The following is a 21,148-nucleotide window of genomic DNA, read 5'->3' as shown; positions in this document are numbered from 1 at the left end:
AGAGTGAACATTTCCTTTTCTCGTGTGCAGAAAATGAAACATGATCAACTCTTTTTTTGTTTGTTTGTTCTTTTCTTTTCTTTCTTTTTGGCACATGGCACATTTTAATTACAGTGCAGCTGCCTGCTGTATCTGGACAATGTGCTTTGTGAGTTTTGTGCTCAATTTAGGCAGTGTTTTGCTTTCAGAATCTGTAAATCACAAAATAGACAAAAATAACTTACGACTGAGGAATGTAAACCACCTGCAATAATGCCACGAAAACGCGGTTTATGAGAGTGAGATTTAGTTGCTTCCCAGGTGAATTCATTGAGGGCTTGCACTGCTGCTCCCTTTATCACCCAGCTCTGGTACTTCACAGACTTTTATGAAAGATTCACCACACCTCAAAACACAGCTGTGCTGTAACCAAACCGAAGTCTAACATTTATAAGAACAAAGGCATGGAAACGTGTGTGTGTGTGTGTGTGTGTGTTTGTGTGTGTGTGTCTGAATTCAAAGTGCAAAACCTAAAAATAAAAAACCTTTCAACACATTTCAACAAAACTGTTACCGTGAACGTCAGGATGTGTTCCTTCTATATTAACATGAGAACACAACAGGACAATAAAACATCCCCTTGAACAACAACAACAGAAAACAGCTAGAGCCTGTGGTACTGTAGGGGTTGGCACCAGTATGGATTTTAGACGTTATATCAGAAATAAATGGTTTGTAAGAGACTTGATGCAGACGTTTACCACACATGGACGAAAGCTGGAGCTGCATCTCGAAGGCTGTTTTTACAAACGTTCGGCAGTCCTGGACTTTTTTCTATATATAGAGCAGCCAACTGTCTGGAGGATTCACAGCAAACGGGTTTTCTGCACATTAAACCTAGGCACCACGCCTCAGCTCAGCCTTTCAGAACATTTCTAGTAAATTCATCACCTTTTGCGTGCTACATGTGAGCAAGGGCAGCTTCATGTCCCGCTCTTTTTCTACCACTGTTCTGAGTTCATCTGAATAAATGCAATATGAATAACCGTCTCCTTGAATTTTAAGCAGCATGACCTCAATTTAATCATAAAAAAAGTATTTCTTAGTTTTATTAAGCCCTCTTTGCTACAGTGATATTTTTTCTCCTCGGCTGCAGTTTGTTCTTCTTTTCTACTGCATCTTAAAAACTGACCTTGAGCTACTGCTGGGAATGTCAAACACAAACTATAATTTTGTCTCAAAACTTGTCAACTGAAAAAAATTCATGGAGTGCCACGTACTGGAATCATTTTTCCCATTTGAGTTTTAAATAACTCAGCCAATATGGATAATATTTAACCCCAGGTAGCACATGACAGGCAGCATTGATACACACTCAGGGGGGATCGGCATCTTCTTGCGAGCACTGCTGTTCATCAACACTCATTTGTCCACTTCAGTGAGAAAAAACTGCCCTCCGTTCAGTGCTGTTGTTAACCTCAGTCGAACCAACAAGAGAGGATGTGAGGGACGTGGAGAAAAGGCATGTAGAACGGGATCGTGAAAGGAGAGGGCTGGAGTGATGTGTGGGCGGCTGAAGATAATCTCAACCACAAGGTGTTGTGTTGCTATCATGGAGATTGTTGCTAGGCAACAGCATCCTTCAGTTCATTTTTGTGCTTTGCCGTGTTTAAACAGCAAAGCGGTCTCCCTCTTCCTGATGGTCTGTAACTCACACCAGCTAGTTTGGCCGGGCGTCGGCGTCCCAACCAGGCTGGTTGAGGCTGAGAGGTTATACCAGTTCATCCAGCAGAGTTCCTATACTGTGGTGCTGCTCGGGCGGGCCGGCTATGGGTTTGTTGCACATGGGGCAGACGCAGCGCACCTCCAGCCACTTTACCAAACACCTGCATAGAGGAACACAGACAGGACAGGAATGAGGAAAAAGAAAGCTGGACTAACTTCAACAAAATCTTCAATGTTTAACAGCTTGGTCATTTTTTCACAGAGTGGCAAGCTTATGACCCATGCATGAGTATGTGAGAGCCCTTTAGAACTCACTTACACCAGCAATCAAAATGCGATGCTGCCGCCATTCATGCGTAAGCAGCATTTGCAGAAACTATTTCTAGGCTGGGGGCCGTTAATTCCTGGAGCTTGTGCTGGTTGTCTCACAGTGATGACAAGACTGCAGAAAGTTGGACCGAAAATAGACGTATGCACAGTCTCCCCAATGTGTCGGTTTTACAGTTTACGGAATGGACAAGCAGAATGTGCTTTAGCTTTGCTGGTGCTGGTATGAAGGTTCTGTTACCTTTGGATTTAATCAGGTTCCCCACCGTTTTCCCAGTGGTCATGGTAATAGATTTTTAAGTATGCTACATCTTACTGAAGCTCTCCTTACTGAGAAAACAGCTGGACTGGTCACTTGTGCAAGCTGTTCCTAGAGTCATGTTTTAAAACCAAGAAATCTCTTTGGCCATCTGAATTGATCCAACTAAAGCTGTGTGCAATAAATGAAGGATGCTTATATTAAACAAGACCAGAGTTTCAAATAATGGGATCTGAGTATATACAAATAATACCTGTCTGCCAACAGCTCAGGCTTCAGATGATCCTAAAAATCGGCAGATACATGCAGCTCTGGCTGTGAGCACAGCAGCTCCACGTGTCTGCAGTTCAGACCTTCTGTTTGTGAGCTGGAGCCAATCAGAAAAAGGAAGAATTAAAAGGGGAGGAGCTATGGCTCATTTTAGAGAGGGGAATAAATGAAAGGCTGCACCGAAGCCGATTATTCGGAAACTTGCATGAAGTGTAGAAGTGTTCAAGAATATTAATGATCCTGGGTACCCTCTAATGGACTTGGTATCCTTGAAACCAAGAAAAGTGACATAACTCTGACAAAGCCGTTTTGGTGCCTAAACCTCAACAAACCACTGGAAAAGTTAAAAAAACAAAAACAAGCAAACAACAACAACAACAAAAACCCACGTCCTATATGAGAGGTAAACCCCCACACAGATAAGTTTGTTTGCGCCACCTCTGCAACATCTATCTCCTAATGCAAGTGTCATCTCAGTAATGCTTGACACAAGTGTCTTTAGGCAATAGCAGCAACCCACATATGGTTGTTTACTTACAATATTTGACTCACAGAGCTTTTTCAGTTCTATCTTTCTGTAAGAGAGTCTTAAGAAACAAAAATAATGTCCTGCTGCCTTTGACTGTAGTTAAACCATGAAGTAGAGAATGTTTAGCAATTTATACCAAAACTACTGTAGCCCAAGGCTGCTAGCCCAGAATATCAAATTGCTCCTCTGATAAGGCCTCTTTGCTTTTAAACTCTTCTCACAGAACCCAGTAAAAAAAAAAAAAAAAAAAACCTTCTCACATTAAGGAGCATTTCAATTTTAGACAACTGAATGCACAAGGATATAGCTTTGCCTCCTCTGCAAGGTCTTCAGACCAGCTCTGTCTGATGTGCATGCTGGGATCCTCAGCAGGAACCAAGACATGAATGAATGATGACGAGTACTCCACCAAAAATTTCCATTTAACTTTTGATCAATGGACTTCACATCAGACGTGACCATTTTCACTTTACCAAGCCCTAGCAGGTGCAAACTGGCAAGCGAGTGTGAAGAAAGACTCCACTGTGCTCTACTCACTTCCTGTGGAAAGCATGTTGGCATGGCAACACTCCCAGCTCGTCTTTCACTTTGAAGTCCTCCAGACACACAGCGCACGTCTGCTGCGTGAGTGACAGACGGAAGGAAGTGGGAGAGGACAGTCGTTAGATTAAATTATCCTGAGTCAACAGCTTAAAGCTGAACGCAAATAGGTAGAAATGTAAATTTCATTCTTACCCCATGAAGACTCAACTTTTTTGGATCTCCTTTTAAAACTACCTGTAGGAATAACACAAGATATTTTTTAAAGTAATGCTTTTTAAAAAATTAACAGCCTAAATATCTTAAATTATCAACACCAGTCTTACCTCTCTGTATCCAAACCGCTCACTCTGTGCTTGGTGTCGTAGTTTGCTGTGGATGAGCGGAGAAACACATATATAAACTTTGGCAATTTGTTCCTTAAAGAATGTTCCTTTAACCACAGTGTGCATGCATTTCTTGGTTTCTGTCTTAAAGTACACCTGTAAGAAAATCTAAATTCTTTTTTAGAGGCAAATTTTTATTTTTAAATAGATTTGCACGATTCATTGATCAAAATAATCTTCGTTTACTTTAAAGTGGACCCTAATTTTCTTCTGATTGGCTCCCCCTCCCAAACAAAAGGTTTAAGAAGCAGTTGGGTGGGCTGCTGTGCTCTCTCTGTGTGACTCTGACATCATGCAGATCCAAGATGGGATAGACCCCTTAATGTGCTCACTGTAATGATGTATATATGGCAGAAAATAAGGAAACAGATAAAAGCTCCCTCTTCATAGGACTTTTATTAACATCCTTAACTTTTTCAATAAATATCTAGGGTTGCTGGTTTAGCCCCGATGTTGCTAAGCAACCACATACCTTGAGGTTAAATTTAGTAGCCTGGGTTCAACTCTGACTTGAGGCTTTGTCTGTTTCCCCACTTTTCTATCTAATCTTCACTGTAAGATGCCTCCAAAAATAATCAAGATTATAAATATCTATATAACCATGAACTAACTGCCAGAAATCCTTAATTTTTTGATAATGGAGTGTTTGTTGTACCTTTTAGACAAAAAAATATATCAGATTTGAATCTGCATGTATGACTTTTAATTTGTATCACATTTGCTACATTAGCCATATTTTTGGAATTTAGTCATTAAAAATGTGTCATGCAATTTATATCAGTTTTTGAGGGCCAAAAAAGGTCACGCTGATGATGTAGAAGTCTCAAAAACTCACAAAAACACATGTATCAAATACAATACGCTTGGCTTTAAAGGGCTAGTGAAGTACTGTCTGCACAAATATATGGTATCATATTGACTGCTCATATTTTCTGTATGCAACCAGAAAAAATAGACAATGCAAATGATTTTTGAGAAGCATGTCAATGTGGGACAAGGTTGAAAAAGCAAGCTTACTGATGCTTAGACTTATTAGAGACAATTTCATGCTGAAAATAGCTTAATGATCTTCCTGCAATCTCTTCATATTTAACTTATTGTGTAACCTTCTTGTCATAGTCAGTAGCTACAACAGGCGGGCCCTTAATGACACAGTTAGTCACACAGTTATGAGAGCAAGATTGCATAATTGTCCCTTGTGGTTCCACTTAAGAGTTTCAGGCTCAGACACTGAATGTCCAAAAGGAACTGTAAGGTACTCTCATGTGAATCCAACATTGGGATTTCTTACATGCAGAACCCAAAGTGAATGCTGATTCATTTTAAATTAATTAAACAGTTTTAAAAAGGCAATTAGCCATGAATGGGTGCTTCTTGATGCATTCTTACTGTTTGTGCTCTTTATTTGTTCTGCCTGTAGTTTCCTAATCAGTTTCTGTATCTGTAGCTGTGGTTTATGTATTTTTCAGTCTTACGGGGATTTCAAATTGTAGCTTATGCTAAAAGTACTGAGGTGTATGGCATCAGTTCATGCCATATACTCGCATATATTCCCAGTACTAATAAACTTTAATAAAAATGTATCAACCACTTGATTAAAGTAAATAGAGTAGACCAAAAATAGAATATTTACACATAAAACTCGATTTTTAACTGACGTTTTGTCATCAGGTTGTTGGTCTCAGATTAAAAAATAGTTTGGACAGTGTTTATGGATAATTACACACAGACACATTGTTCACTCACTTAAGTAATCATGCAACTACATTCAAAAATGCTAACACACACTTACGCGCACACACATGCACAAACAAGCTAATGAGTATGTTGCCTCTTTGAAACTCCGCACCACCCCTGAAACCAACAATGGAGAGATCTTTATCACTTGGCGAGCAGTGTCTATTCAAGAGGTTATTTTTGGCCTCTTGTTTTTGAACCAACCGAACATGGACCAAATGTCTGTCGCTGTCCGTAAATTGGGCCTGAAAATATGTGCAGCGACAACATCTGAGAATAAATTCAATGTTTATCTATGATGATATCCCCCTAAGCAGTGATTCAGCGCTTACAGTAAAGAACTGACAATTTTTTCATTGTTAATGAAATTTGGTTGTAGTGTTTAGAACAGTTACTCCTAACATTTTTCCACGTGAACAATGTGAGGATACACGTTTTTCTTGTTGAGGTTTCCCATGCTCGAATAATGATGTGAAGTGGGTGAAAGGGGCGCCATGACAGAGATTTCTGTGTTTCCCTCTAACCATTGTGCAGCAACATCTGCAAGACTTAAAATTCCTCTCGACAAACGTCAAAGCCTCTCATGCCATGTCCTGCTTTATTGTGTGCTCAAATATGAGACCCGTTACAGTGTTACAAAACACGGTTAAATGCTCGCATTGCTACACCTTTGAAATATATGTTTGAAATACTTTTTACAGTTAATTCCAAGCCGATTACTTAGTTAATAAATTGATCTGCTAATCTGCTACAGTTGTATTAAAACAATCGCATCAGAAACATTTTCATAAACTTTAACTGACAAAAATTAAAAAGTTACTTAGCTTAGTCTTTAATACTGAATATCATTCAGATTTTAAGGATACAGCAGTGGTGAAAAAGGCATGAATGCCATGGTAATTTTGGACTTTTGATCATTTCAATTTCAAATTTTAATTTATTTTGGATTTTCTCCAATCAATCAAAAGTATACATTCAGGCTCAAATATATACATACACCCCCACTAATATTTGATTAAATGTTAAATTTAATTAAATTGCTAGTCATGAACAAGCTTCTGACATAATTCTGGCTGGATATTTGAACACTTTTTTAAATGAGTTTGTATAAATTGGCTAGTTTCCTTGGCATTCCACTTTGTTCCATGTTGTGTAGAAGATTCCAGTTACCTTCTGTCACTATTCCCTGATATGATTTAAACAGAGCAATAAATTGATTAGCCAGAAACAACTTAATCAATAATTCCAACCCTACTACACAGAGACTTTTACGTAAATAAAAAAAAAGATACTATCCATACCAATCAGGTGGAATTCCTCATTAAAGGGAGTTGGACACAAATCTTTCATTCAAAAAACCCCAGCTAAAAATACTAAAAATACTCATGAGAGTCTTAAAAGGTCGAGTGAGCACAGGCCGTCTTCTGTGACATAAAGTCCTTTGTCAGTATAACCTGGGGAAAATGAAGAGCCCCTCTTATGTGCAGAACATCAGCGAACATAAAACTCAAACTAACACAGCTGAAAAGACCACCACCATAAGCAACTGAGTAGCACAAGGATCAGTACTTCTACATCAATCCGAGCAGAGTTAAAACTGTAAAGGTCCCGACCAAGCAAGTATTACCAACCAAGAGTCATCACAGGAAACTTGGAGTCCTTCCTGGTCGATGTTAAGATACTTCGACATGGACTCAAAGATGAAGTATACCTGGAGTGCAACAATGACAGAAAACAGTTACAGGCCCAAACAAAAATGAGAAGCTGCCAAATCTGTGAGCTCCACCATGACTCCAAGACTGCACTAAGCCAAGAGTCCATACAGCATGCCCTAAACATAAATACCATGCCTTTGGCTTCCTAAGGCAAACAGTCTCTTTTCCCCCCCCCTTCTTAACGAATGGTGTTCCAACCAAAGTTCACCCATTTTGGCTTCGCACGCTCCTCCAACTACAGTCTTGTAATACCCGAAAGTTGGCACCAAGACTGGTGCATACACTGTGGTAATCTGTCTTCACCATGCTCAATGGGGCACAAACATGGACGCCATACAAAAGGTATATTTAAAAAAACAAATCACTCCCAACATCTTGTGCCTTAAAAAGATGATCTCTTGGGAAGATCAGATCCCCCGGGCTGAGATCCTTTCCAAGACGAATCTGCATGGAAGCAACAGTGGCCAAAAACCGCGTTTGCTAGACAAGCCATGGTAACCACATGACTGACCTGCATCTACCCTTCCAAGCCCAGAAAACAAGCTGCTGATAGGAAAAAGAGGTGCTATAGAGAGAGAGACAGAAAGAGAGAGAGCAGATTCCTCAAAAAGGAAAGGAGAATTTAATAATTGCCAGTCAACATTCAAACTGGGAAACGTGTGCACAGTAGGCATATCTACTTGCTATCGTAGTAGGCATATAAATAAATGTACATGATCGTTTTATACTGTCCATTATTAGCATGGCTTTTTATCAGTAAAGTGAAACCAGAGAGGTTGAGGTCAGCACTCTCGACTAATGAAGCAGTACTATCGTGTAACTTTCTGCATGCGTATCAGAAGAGAAAAAAAGTTTAACTCTTATTTTTGGGGCAAAGTCAGAAACCATTTGAAGAGGTTTTCATTTCCATGCATTCCATAAGTAACCTTTTTTATATCCTGGAGACCTTTGAAATAAAGGTTATGGATCTCTCCCCATTCATTTCAATAGAGGTTAAAAAATAACTACCCCGAGGCTGCCAACGACTTGCTTGACTACACCTAAAGTCTGCTGCACAGGAAGTACCAACTATTTTGAACATCTGGACTCAACAGATCAACCTGGACAGACTGAGACGACTGAAAGACGTGATAAACCTGGATTACCCCAGCATCTGGGCTCTTTTGCACCACGTGAGCAAGCACAGCCGTGGTGCTGAACCCCGCCATCCCCCGGTGCAAGCGTCATCATCTGACACCAAGGACAGCTAGAAAAACCGCTGACTGCATCTCTGTTTTCACAGTAGATGACCTCCAGCATGCCCTTCTTGCTGCTGTAGCATTTCTGATATAATCATCCTTTTATTTTTGCTAAACTCAATCTGTCTTCAGAGCGTATGCAAGCGAGATGACGTCAGTTTAATGATGACAGACGAGGTTTAAGAAGCTCAGTTTGAGACTAAACTGTTGTTAGATGCACAGTTTGGATGTAAAAGGCTGGCCATAGATGAGTAACCATTTATATTTCCATGTTTTCAAATTAACTGTCTGTTGCTGTTCTTGTTGTTTTTCTGGGGTTTTCTCCGAGATCTCTCCCAGCAAATTAAAGTTTATTTTAGAAAGCCATTCACTTAACAGCTTAATATCTCTCCTCAGTCATTCTATTGTCTGGACAAAAACACATTACCACCTCCCTCTTGAGCCTCGTGGATCTTAAAATATCTCTCTGACTAGCTGCTGTGCTGCTGAGTACAAACCCTGTACTGCACTGTAAGACCAGATGGGGACGTAATTAAAGTTGTGATATTTTTGGCGTGCCCTTGGTGTGGAACACTTGTGTCTTTTCGGCCTCGTACTTTACAGGTACAGCTGCGAAGATCTCGACTCTGTGCAAGAAGTGGCGTGTATTTGCTAAAGAAAGCTAAATCTTAGCAAACTTTAACCACCGCATCTTAAAAATTAGAACAGTTTTAATAGTGGTGGGCGGGCATAGATTTTTAGGTCTCAATCTAATGTTACAGCTGTACATCACAAACACGATGACACACAGGATTAAGAAAAGAGCCTGTCTGAAAGAGATAATAGGAGACCTGCCCCCTAACACAGAGCGCCTTTCATCACTCAGTATTCATGTTATGAATCACCCGGTCTATAAATGAATTCACAATCACACTCCCACCCAAGAGTACCTTCAGCATGTTAATGGAGCCAAAGGAAGTGAGTCGCTGGTTACGATCCTTCAGAAAGGGCTTTAAGAGAAACAGGAAGGATCTGAGCGTTTTCAGACAGAGTTGATGCTCAATTTAGTGGTGAAGCCAGGTCACAGAAAACATTTTCAATCAAAGAAGCGTGTCTTCAGCATGTGAACATGAGTCAGTCCAAACTGAAACAAATATTTACCACTTACAATTTATCATTATAGCTGCTGATCTTAATGGTTGAGGCTCAAAGTTATTCCAGATCTTGAATACAAAAAGTGAAAGATTAATCTCGCCACAAAGTCCATTTAGAGCTAGGGTTCGCTTTAGGGAGCAAGCACATCAGCGAGAGACGCAGAGGAAAAATGCACGCCTCAAACGCTTTCCATTAGTGTTTGTAATGAATCTGTTCAGAGGATGGTGGTTTATGAATTATCATTTTCATGCTGCTTTATGGTTGTTTTTGATTTTTTGTTTTTTCTTACCCATTAGTGCATAGTTGTTGTTGTTTTTTAACATCGGCTATACTTGTCATTGTTAGGACAGCTTGTAATAATGGCCTTCCTTCTTGTTCTGTGGTGCCGCAGTATTACAGTGTGTGTGTGTGTGTGTGTGTGTGTGCGCCTATCATTAGTGTTATTATTTTCATAATTATCACTTTTGCTACTGATTTTGATATCACTTCCATTTTTGGTGCAAACACTAAGTTTAAAAGAATTAAAAGATAGTTCTTCTTTTTTAAAAAGAATTTTTTTTAAATGTATGCTGTACATTTTAGGTCACTTTGTTAGGTACACCTGTTCAACTGCCCCTGAGCACAAATATTGAATCCTTCAACCACATGCATTTAGCCATGTGGATATGGTCAAGACAACCTGCTGAAGCTCAAACAGAGCATCAAAATTGACCTCAGTGACTTTGAACATGGTTTTGGTTGTTAGTGCCGGTTGGTCCGGGCTGATTATTTCAGAAAACGCTGATCTATGCCCACTTTCTGATGGCTGCTTCCAGTAGGATAACACACCACAAAGTTCAAGTCATCTCAAACGCGTTTCTTTAAAATGATGGTGACTTCAAATAAAGCACAGAGCATCTTTAGGATGTGTTGAAACAGGAGATTCACATCATGGATGTGCAGCTGACAAATGTGAAGCGACTGTGTGACGCTGTCATGTTAATATAGACTAAAACCTCTGAGAAATGTTTCCAGCAACTAGTTCAATACGTGCCACAAAGAATTAAGGCATTCCTGATGGCAAAAGGGTGTATCTTATACGTTTATAAAGGGGTGGTGAGTGTATATCTCTTTAAAAGAAGAAAAAATTAAGATGAAAAAAAGGCATCAAACACAATCTGCTTCCTTTTGAACATAACCAAAAGAACAGGACTTCTTTGTTACTATTTTCAGGCAGCAGAGGAGGAAATGAGATGCACGCTTGTAGATACAATCCGACATAAATACGCCCTTATTCCCAACTTTCTGGAATATGTTGCCAGCATTAAACTCAAATGAGCACATATTTAAAGAAACATTTTCGTCATTTAATAGCTTCTCCTGTGGTGTAGGAGTTTACATATTTTCCTGACAAGCAGAAGATCCCCAGTTTGATTCTGGAAGGATGCAGTAACACTATTGGGGTTGTGTTAAAAGGAGGATCTGGTGTATATAAAAAAGAAAATCTACCAAGTCAAACATGCGGAGGTATCTGCTGTGGTGACCTCCTTGTGTAAAAGGGAGATGCTGAAAGCAGCTTTTAAATGCAATGATTTTTTAGTTATTTCATTGGGGTTTTTTGGCCTCTTTTAAAAACATTGTCGTAGTTTGGACATAAGAGTGGATGCAAACACCTTAAAATACTCAAAGAACACTGAGTATATTTCAGAGCCTGTACTTTTTCACTTGTGGTTCAGCTTTTACCAGAGAATTTTATAAAACAACAATCTTTTCTTCCACTTAAGTGACAAATGTGTGTACTTTTGCCACCTCTGCTGAATTGCCTTTTGGGATAACAATATTTTGTCTTAAGGAAATTAACTTTAGGTTTAGATTAATTTAGGTGTGTAGTGATGAAATTTATTTCACTAGATTTCCATTATATTTAATTATAAGAATTAAAACGACTGAGGAACAGAGGCGGGATGTTATCTGCACAAATGCGAATCAAGATTCTCGCTGACGTCCGTCTTTATTCTAACGTTATTTTCTGTGATTTATTTCCTGAACAGCACATTCGTCCTGCCTGTCTTCCAGACAGAAAATGTCTTAAACTCTCTGGCATTTTGATAACACTAAAATTTGAACAACATTTCAAATTCATTTAAATGTCCAACAATAGCACACCGCATTATGAGACATCAAGCAATTTTCCAAAAACAGATGCTTAGTCATCCAGAGAGAGCTCAAGATGAAACACAATCCCTACAGCAGGTGCTGACGTTTCCTTTTTGTTCACTGTGGACCTTCATGTATGATGGCTTTATGTTTTCCAACTGTGCACTATTTATGCCGTGTTTATTCTGAACACAGTTTCTCCTTTCCTCACTGCTGTCTTCACACATTGTGACGGGAGGCTTCCTGTTGCCTCACATCCCGTCCTCCCATCCTCAACTCATCAGGGAGTTCACAGTCAACAGCAGGATAGGTCACCCTGTTCCTCTTTTTTTAACCTCAGTCCCTCCTACAGTGTGTTTCTTGCCTCCACACACATACAATGTCTCTACAGTGGAGATATTTAGGGATTACGATGTTGGTCTTGGTGGCGTAGTTTGGTTTAGGCTGGAATTCAATGCCTACAATCACAGATGTTTAACTTTTCCTGATGATTTATCATGAGAACCTTTTATGTGTTTATTTGTTTTCCAACTAAAATAAATGTATACAAATAATTTACAGGCATTTATATTTCCCATTGCATTATTTCCTATTGCTTAATAGGGTCAATATTATCCCTCTGGCCAGTTTATAAGTGTATAACTGAATTAGTATAACTTACAGTTTGTCTGAGCAGAGCTGAATATGAAGTCTTTGTTTGTGGGGGGTAATTTATGTTACTCGAATTGAGAGTTGGCTGTATTCATTGTTTGGCTGTATTTCAGGAGGGAAAGCAGATCATGTACTAATCGGAAGGTTGGCGGTTCAATTTCTGGCTGCCCTGGTCTGCATGCATGTCCTTGGGCAAGATACTGAAGCCCAAATTGCGCTCCGAATCATCGGAGTGTGAATGTGTGCAATAGAAAGCACTTAGTTAGGAGAAAGTGCTTGTATGAATGGGTGATTAAGCAATTTATGAGAACAAGTCCATTTACTATGAATCTGATTAAACTATGAAGCATTTTCTGAAAATGTGAGCTAAATTCTTGTAGTCAGGTATATTTTACATCAGCGGTCCCCAACCTGATGCTGCACTTCATTTGATCCAGTTGAGCATGTTCCTACAAAAAACAGAACTCGTCTGGTCCTAAGCAAGGTAGAATTACTCATGCATTACTCGCAGTACAGAGCAGTGATTTTTAAGAATTTTCTTTTTGCACTTAAAAACATCACGGCGCCACGTTCATCAACACAGCATTTGCGTATGACTTCTTTAGCCAGACACAAATACACAACAAGTTTTAGAGGTTTACCAATGTTTGCATGGGCAACTTATGCCTGATTCAGACTCCTTTTCAAACCCTACATAACCTGACATGCACCTCTAGAGAAATATAACTACTGTTGGATCAACACAGCCTTCAACAACTGAATGGTAAGCAAGGTTACAGCGTAGGGTTGAAAAAAGTTTCTGGTTATGTCGTCATAGATTTTTCTGCAGAAGTCTAAATCAAGTTTTAGATTGTTAAGTTGAGGTTGGTGGGGCTGTTCCAATTTTCCAACTTGAGGGTCGCTCCAGGTTAAAATTCCAACATGGAATAAGAAATTCTGCCTGTAGACTTCAAATGGAACAAACCATGGGAGTCAGTGGCCCGCGCTATTGTTATGTGAGTTGTTAAGTTTTACAAGAGGTATGAATCAGGAGTGGGTCATTATGGTCACAACAGCCATTCAGTGAATTCTTGGTGAGACACTGCCACACTCTGACAAATGAGGGCTGCCTGGCTCATAGCTGGTGTCACCACCTCCGTTCAATAACTCAGTAATTCACAATTTTATCCTTACTCCTCTTATTTAATTCTAATCAAGGGAACGCAGATGTCTAACTGGGCAATTCTCACCAAAACAGTTCTGAAAGATAAATAGCACCACATGCAAGAGGAGTTATATATCATTTATATAATGTTGTTTTGCTGTGAACCGTTAACACATCTAGAATCTGAAACAAGGAGAAAACAATTCCTACAAACTCTGCCCTAATTTGAAGTGGATTAAGACTTTGGTCTTGCTGTACGATTCTGTTGCCTCTCACCTAATGAAATAACAGCAGAAGATGAGGCTCAGGATGAAGACAAAGATGCCTGTCCCGAAGATCACCATGTAGATGTTGAGAGGTAGGTCCTGGAAGGTGATGGGCGGCATGGTGCACGACTTGTTGGAGTAAACGAGTCCGAGACCACAGAAGCACCCTAAAACAACAACAAAAGCAAATTTACAGGAAGGATATAGCATGAAACAGCTAAACACTGAAAGCCTGACACTAACACTAACACTAACACCCACACACACACACACGAATATACTGCAAAACAAAAACTGAATGCAACCTGTAACCTCATCTCTTTTCTGAGGCTCAGACCTGCATTGTGAACCTCAACGAGAATCCACATCCCGAGCCTTTAAACGCAACAGGCGGGTGGGTTAGACTGCCACTGTGCACATGTGATGGTTTTAATGTACTTTCATATATATGTAACAAACGTTTTGTCTGTTAACAAGCAGTTTTCAGACTCTGAGACTCACACACCAAGAATCAGTGAATCTGTAACCTTTCATGTTCTTGACAATAGCGTCATTATAATCTGCTGATACTTGTGCAAATATAGCACAAATGCAGCACTGAACATTTTTTGAAGAATACTGCAGCATGAACCAATCAGAAGAGATGGTAACCTATGAAACGTGCCATGCTTTATTTATCCTTCCTACTTTGATGTTGCACCCCGCACACGGGTATTTGATCAGGGGTGTTTATTATTTTTATACCAAAGCCACTGTAGTCTCCTTGGTTGAAATGTTTGAAATAACTGTAAGTAACTGGTTAATTTAACTGTTTATTTGCTCATCTGCAGGATTAAACAGTTGGTTAATCGCCAACAGCACCACCCAGCGTAATTGCATATCATATAATTCAAAATCCCCAAACAAATGAGGACTCATTAGCAATTGTGAAGCCTGGTAGTGTGACTCCAGGGCATAGCTGCAGAGGAAGATGTGGTGAAATCTCCACAAATGGAGCGCTATGTAACCAGATCTCTGCTTGACAAGCTGTTTTCAATAATAACATGCAACGGAGCACATAGCTGTGTTCTGTAAAAAAGAGAAAAAAAAGACAGAAAATTCTGAGCTGACTCTTAAAGCAGCAGGAAACAGTGACTTATGCTCAAAAACAGGACATTAAGTTCAAAATTAGCAATTTGTGTAAATAAACTACTGATAATCGACTGATAATACCCCCCAGTATTTGAATTAGGTGCTATCCAGTTTTGCTATCCCAATAAATAAATCAGTCTAAAGTTTGACCTTTATATACATTAATAAAATAATAAACAGGAAATAACCTTAAATCCACACAAGCATGAACTGACAAGCTGTTTTTAAGTTAGATAAACAGAGATGCAGAGAGCACACTATGTGTTTTGTGCATCTGAGTGAGTAATGAGAAGTCAGCATGTGAGAAGGAGCTTTGTGAGATCAGGGTCACGCTAACCCAGGGAGTGATAGTGAAGTGGAGCTCACGCAGTACTCGTCGCACTCAGGCTTCTCATGTCCAGATTAGAGCAGCAACAAGGCAGAAAGCTGAGAGAGTCTTCAGGTTTTCATTTTCATCAGACACCGCAGCAGCTGATTTCACTGATTAGCATATTCACCCAGAGACAAGGCACTAATCAGTGAACTTAGCCCGTGTGCTCTTTCACAGAGACACTTTTGGCCTTCCAGGGCACACGCATGGAAACAAATTTAATGTAAAAACAAACTGCAACAAACTTAGCCTGAAACAAATTTAACACCCACTCCGTCTGCTCTGCTCTGTCTGTGGGTGTTCGTGTGTTATTTGTCTGTGCTTACTAATCCTGTGCTGGACTGACAAGCCCTCCATCATCATAGGAAAGACCGATTTTCAGCACCATATTTTAATTTAATTTTAACTTCTAGACTCTATGAGAGGAGCTATGTATGCCTCAGAGGACCAAATGATTGATATTTACTTTTAAGAGGCTTCTTAAGTGGCGTTGTGACCCAACCGCAGGTCCCAAGGGAAATGTGTACTCCCAGACTGGTTGGTGACTGGTTGGTGAGTGGTTGCAGCAAGCGTTTGCAGACAAGTTGATACAAACTAAGAGAAACTGCAGATATCTGCAAGTGACAAAAGCTGTCACAAGGACATTTTCGACAGCCAATTAGGTACTACATGTTTTTCCATAACTGGGGCTTTTTTAACTTGACCAAACTGTGTCATGTGGTTAGCAGTGTGACTGTAAAATTTCAGTACTGGTCCTTGGTACAGCCCCTTCCACCTTCCTATTATTTTCTGCCTGTAACAAACAAAATATTTAATCCATAGAAGAGCTGGGCTTCTGTACCAACAGATGATATTAGCTCTCATTTACATCACATAGAGCCAGGATTTAAATAAATAAAAAACACCCAAAAACTGAGCAATTAGAGCACCTGAAACCTGAGATTTTGGCTCACAAGGAGCATAACCTTTGAGAGGCTGAGCATTTTTAATTTAAGCATCCACCATTATAAAAATATGTTTATTTAACAGAAATTCAAGAAAAGCCGAATGGGTCAACTTACTGAAGAGATGGATGAACAGATGGAGGAATAGATGAAGATCTTTACCAGTTTCATTTTCGTGGGTATTATTTTCTTCCAGCACCACTTTTTAATCAATGAGGATATTTCCAGTTACTCCCGCAGCCAAAGTAATAAACTGACATTTCTATCTGACGCCTCTCCCGCCTCACAGTGGAAACAGCAGTATCAGGGGATCAATACTATCCGCCTCTTGGTTCCACTCGTGCTGAACAAGCAGAGCGTGTCTATTAATCAAGGATCGTTGATGGCTGCAAATTCTAGTTCCACCACTTCACTCAGCCAGAAGCAATCAATGGTAGATACACTAAGGTTTGAGCCAGATTTTTAACCAAAAAGCCACAAATGCCTGAAAAGAGTCTAAACGGGACAAAACCAGCCAGCCTTATGATTATTCATGTGACTGACTGGCGAGAACTTGCATCAGGGTTGTAAACTGTAGCACAGCTGACAGGATTTGACAAAGATTTTGAGAGATTTAAAAATGTAAGAGGTGAAATAAAATCCACAATATTTTTAATAATGCTCCTTCCTTTTCAAAAAATATCTTTCACATACAACACTTTTTTCATCAAATGTGCCCATGCAACACATGTGCAATTAACTAATAAGGGCCTATTAAGCTCTATTTGAAACCATTGTACTAAATACCCAACAGTAAGTATCCCTCTCATCGTGTAATGAAATGTGCTATACAGCTACTGTCATTGCCATCCCCCGCTACCAGTTATTAAAGGTAGGCCTTCACTACCGAGCTTGATTTTTGTGAAGTCTGTGCGACCACAGCTAACATCATTCTACGAGAAACAACTGACATAAAAGGTCAAAGTTACTTTGGTTTAGTAACAGCTGATAGAACAGCAGGTTTGTCCAATCACCTACCAAATATTTTTCCCATATTCTTGCCGGTGATAGCCTTATGTGCTATGTCTCCTTACAAAGACATGCAAAGTAATTATACTGATTGCTCACTGGCTTTCACACTTTGTCACAATTTAGTTTGCTTGTCTTTTTCACACTCTCTACTTCCTGTATGACTAGAAAAGGGGTAGAGATGGTGATAGACAGCTCCACTAGTCCTCTGACAAGTTTTATGACAAGTGACTACTTGCAAATGCTTTTGTGCACAAATTGTCCTCTTTGGTCATCTATATGATTCATAATTATAAACAGATTAAAAAAGGGGTGTAACTTTCGGGTCTGAAAAGTGAAACCAACACTGAAGTGTCTTTCTTATGGTAACCAGGGTTTCACAAAGAAAAACAGGGCTCTGACTGGCCTAAACACTTTCCTCTTGAGTTTAAGGCCTCGGTCACTCATTTCAGATCATGTTGAATAAATCATTAAGTCCTTTTTTTGTACATTTTGGTTGTTCTACAAGTCAGTGTGTTCACTTTTCCATCATATTGTTGCCCAGAATAAAACACACTGGAGAAATCCAAATATTCAAACAGTCCTGCTGAAAGCATGCATTACTAATATTTTCTGTTCCACAATTTCAACTCACTATTGTCACACCTCTATTTAGATCTGACACAGAGAAATTTCTACTACATAAAATGTCAGATAACTATGTTTCTCACATTTTGAAATGACACACCTTTTATTTTTAATTGCAGATGTTTACTCTCTCATAATTAAGTTTTATTTTTTTTACACTGTAATTAGGTGGATGGATCAGACTGATGCTGCATTCCCTGAATATAACCGAGGACACAGAAAGATGCAAGGCGATCGAATTTACTTCATCCTCTTTACACATGTCAAACAATCTGCCTCACATAGATCATCAGCATACAAAGAGACACACACAGTGAGAGAGAATGGTGTAAATGTCAGCTCCTGTATTCATGTCACTGCCCTGCTGATGACACAAATCACCTGAGCAGACTCACAATCCAAATCTAGGGCATTTGCATTCAAACCTTTGTGCGTGCGCACCATGTCACATCACATCGCATTTCCCTCCTCCACCTTTGTATGCGGGGAGAGCAGCTATATTAAGTGATTTTTTGATTTGGTTGAAGTCTTGCATGACCAGTGACCTATATATCAACAATCTTATGAGGCGTGCCGTTGCCATGGAGTAGTAGATGCAGAAAGCGGCTGAAGGTTAGCTAATGAAAGTTCTCATTTCAGGACAAAGAGAATCCGAGAGCTTCTCGAGTTATTCTTCAAAAAGGCAGGAAATTCCCTCTGAGATTTGATCGAGCTGTAAAATACCTCGACTATTGCAGTTTCCCTGACAGCTCCTATGAGATGCCTGCTGGGGTTTTGTCCTATATATGTCGTGTTCAAACAAAACTGCTTTCTGCTGCTGTTGCTGCTGCTGCCTTTGCTAAAGACTGAGCTTCCCATCAAATATTCAGCAGTTCACATAGGGGGGAATCACTCAGGCCTGCCTGCATGGCTGCTGCTGTTTTCAAGACGAAAGTAGGTTGGGGCACAAATCTCCCCATCACATGCATGAAAGCACGACATGTGTCACATATAAACAGTAGAATGAATAGGCACGATCACAGAAACACTGACACACACACAGAGTTGCGGCTGCCTGTTACTGCTTCATTTTTCCAGCAGAATGTTACTCTTTGATAGTGTGTGTGTGTGTGTGTGTGTGTGTGTGTGTATTATTTCCAATATGAATGGCAGGCGAGTTGCTGCACAAAGGGAGTAATTGTTCTTGTCTGAACACCAACAGTCCACTGAGGAGGCTGCTGTAGCTGTGCATTCAAACAGGCAAAGTCAGAGGAAAAAGACCCCCAATCCATCATCTTCACCCAGTCTCACCATGACAAAGAAACACTGAAAGACAATTTCACTGGAATGAAGGGTTTCATTTTTGTTTAAGTGTGACTGCTTTTGTTCACACTTTTGGCCTGTTGGAAGATAATCAGCTGAAGCTGTGAAGAGTGTAAGTGAGAGATTGTAGATAGGGTCAGAGCAAACAAGATTACCTAGAGAGGCAAAACATTATACAGAGAGCACAATGACCGGCCTTGGGTAACTCTCTGGAGTGAGTTTAGGCCAAAATAAAGGTTTTTATTGATCAGGTAGACTCTTAACCTACAAATCAATACAAAAACTGACCAAATTTCTGATTGCCTAATCGCCCTTTTGGTGGATAGTGTATTAATTTAGGTAGATTACAGCGTTTATAACATGTTGTAATCTATAGGGCTGCAGCTTATGATAACTTTCTTTATTGGTCATTTTCTTTGATTGTTGCGTCTATAAAATATCAGACAGTCGTGGCAAAAGCCTTACAGCCAAAAAATAATGCATCCAAGCTTCAAATTAATAATTCAAATCTTCACGTTTGAGAAGCTAGAGCTGGGTGATGTGCACATTGCAGCTTCAAAAAAAGATTTTTTATTAATACTGCTGCGGATTAATCTTCTAATTACTGCAGCTCTAACAGTCCTTCTCTATTTTTCTAGTATTCACTCAGCACTTCTAACTTTTGCTGTTAATACTTTTCTTTTCCGTGGACTTTGACTTATTGGACAAGACGAAGTATAGAGCTGCTTGTGGACAAGAAATCACTTATCACTAATACCACTACTATGAAGCTGTCTGCTTACATTAGTCTATTTAACGAAACGAGATTTCGTGTGTTTAACATTTAGCCCGTTTATAGGGTGTTTATATGTCATCGCTGTGGCATTATTAGAGACACTTTTAAGAACAAATGAAGCACCGAGCACACAGCTTATGACAACTCATTTTGTGTGTCTCTTTGTTAAGATCCTGCACATTGTCGTTGCACTCGCTGGGGATGTCTAAATTTAGAAAGCACTGGCCTGAGTCAGTCTTGTTCTAAAATCTCTGTTTTAATCCTACTAAAATAATAGGACGTATTGTTCATTATTGTCACAGACTAGCAAAACAAAACAAAAAACAACAACAAAAATGACTCCTCACCGTTACACCACTGAAACGGGTGCATCAATGCACCAGATGGAGTCCTTGCCGTCGGGATCCGATTCGTGTTTACCAACAAACCGCAGGCCTCCTAGCAGATGGATGACCGCAATGAAGCGCACAAGTAGAGCCGGTGACTGCCCGCCAGCTGTGTCAAAGGTGAGCGAGACAATAGGAGCCCTGAAGAGGTCGTGAAAGACGAATAAAAAGGGGGATAAAGGGCGTTTAATCTTTTTGTATCGGAAGTTGCAGCTGGGTCATGTCACATTGTCCACGTTGGCTCGTCTCAAAAAGCAGAAATGCTGATGTGAGTGTTTCCCCAGCTTCTCCTCGCTGTCGCTGTTTTGACTCTGTTATTATTAAAAGACGGCATGACACTGACCCAGCGGCAGCATCTGTGTGAGAAGAGAAACTAGAGCACAGGCTCGATTACCCTGCTCCCGCCCCCTCTCCGGCAGACTGACGTCCGGGGAGACCAATGGCGAGGCCGGTTGATCCGCGCTGTGATGTGACGGGCTGGTGTGTTTCCTGTAGCTCATTAACGTCTGCAGCTTACTGATGCATGTATGTTTTACAGCAAGGGGTCTGGTTCACTGTAGCTCATGAGC

General features: G+C 40.0%; 1 protein-coding gene across 2 annotated transcripts; it reads right to left on the bottom strand.

Annotated features, from left to right (window-relative positions):
* Nucleotides 1-80: 80 nt before the first annotated feature.
* Nucleotides 81-21,000, bottom strand: rnf122 (ring finger protein 122). 2 transcript variants are annotated; one of them, XM_040051027.1, is made up of 6 exons: nt 20,541-21,000; nt 14,047-14,203; nt 3,956-4,001; nt 3,825-3,866; nt 3,627-3,706; nt 81-1,865 (listed from the first exon to the last, which is right to left on the bottom strand). In XM_040051027.1, the coding sequence occupies exons 1-6, from the start codon at nt 20,563-20,565 to the stop codon at nt 1,751-1,753; spliced, it is 465 nt and encodes a 154-aa protein (XP_039906961.1). In that variant the 5' UTR covers nt 20,566-21,000; the 3' UTR covers nt 81-1,750. The 2 variants fall into 2 exon arrangements, with proteins under 2 accessions (XP_039906961.1, XP_039906960.1); XM_040051026.1 differs by having other exon boundaries at nt 3,627-3,709; nt 20,541-20,997.
* Between the last annotated feature and the right edge of the window lie 148 nt (nt 21,001-21,148).

Source organism: Simochromis diagramma, unplaced genomic scaffold (genome assembly GCF_900408965.1).
Source record: "Simochromis diagramma unplaced genomic scaffold, fSimDia1.1 OVJJ01000131.1, whole genome shotgun sequence".
Classification (NCBI taxonomy): domain Eukaryota; kingdom Metazoa; phylum Chordata; class Actinopteri; order Cichliformes; family Cichlidae; genus Simochromis; species Simochromis diagramma.
This window is presented reverse-complemented; position numbering and strand designations above follow the sequence as displayed.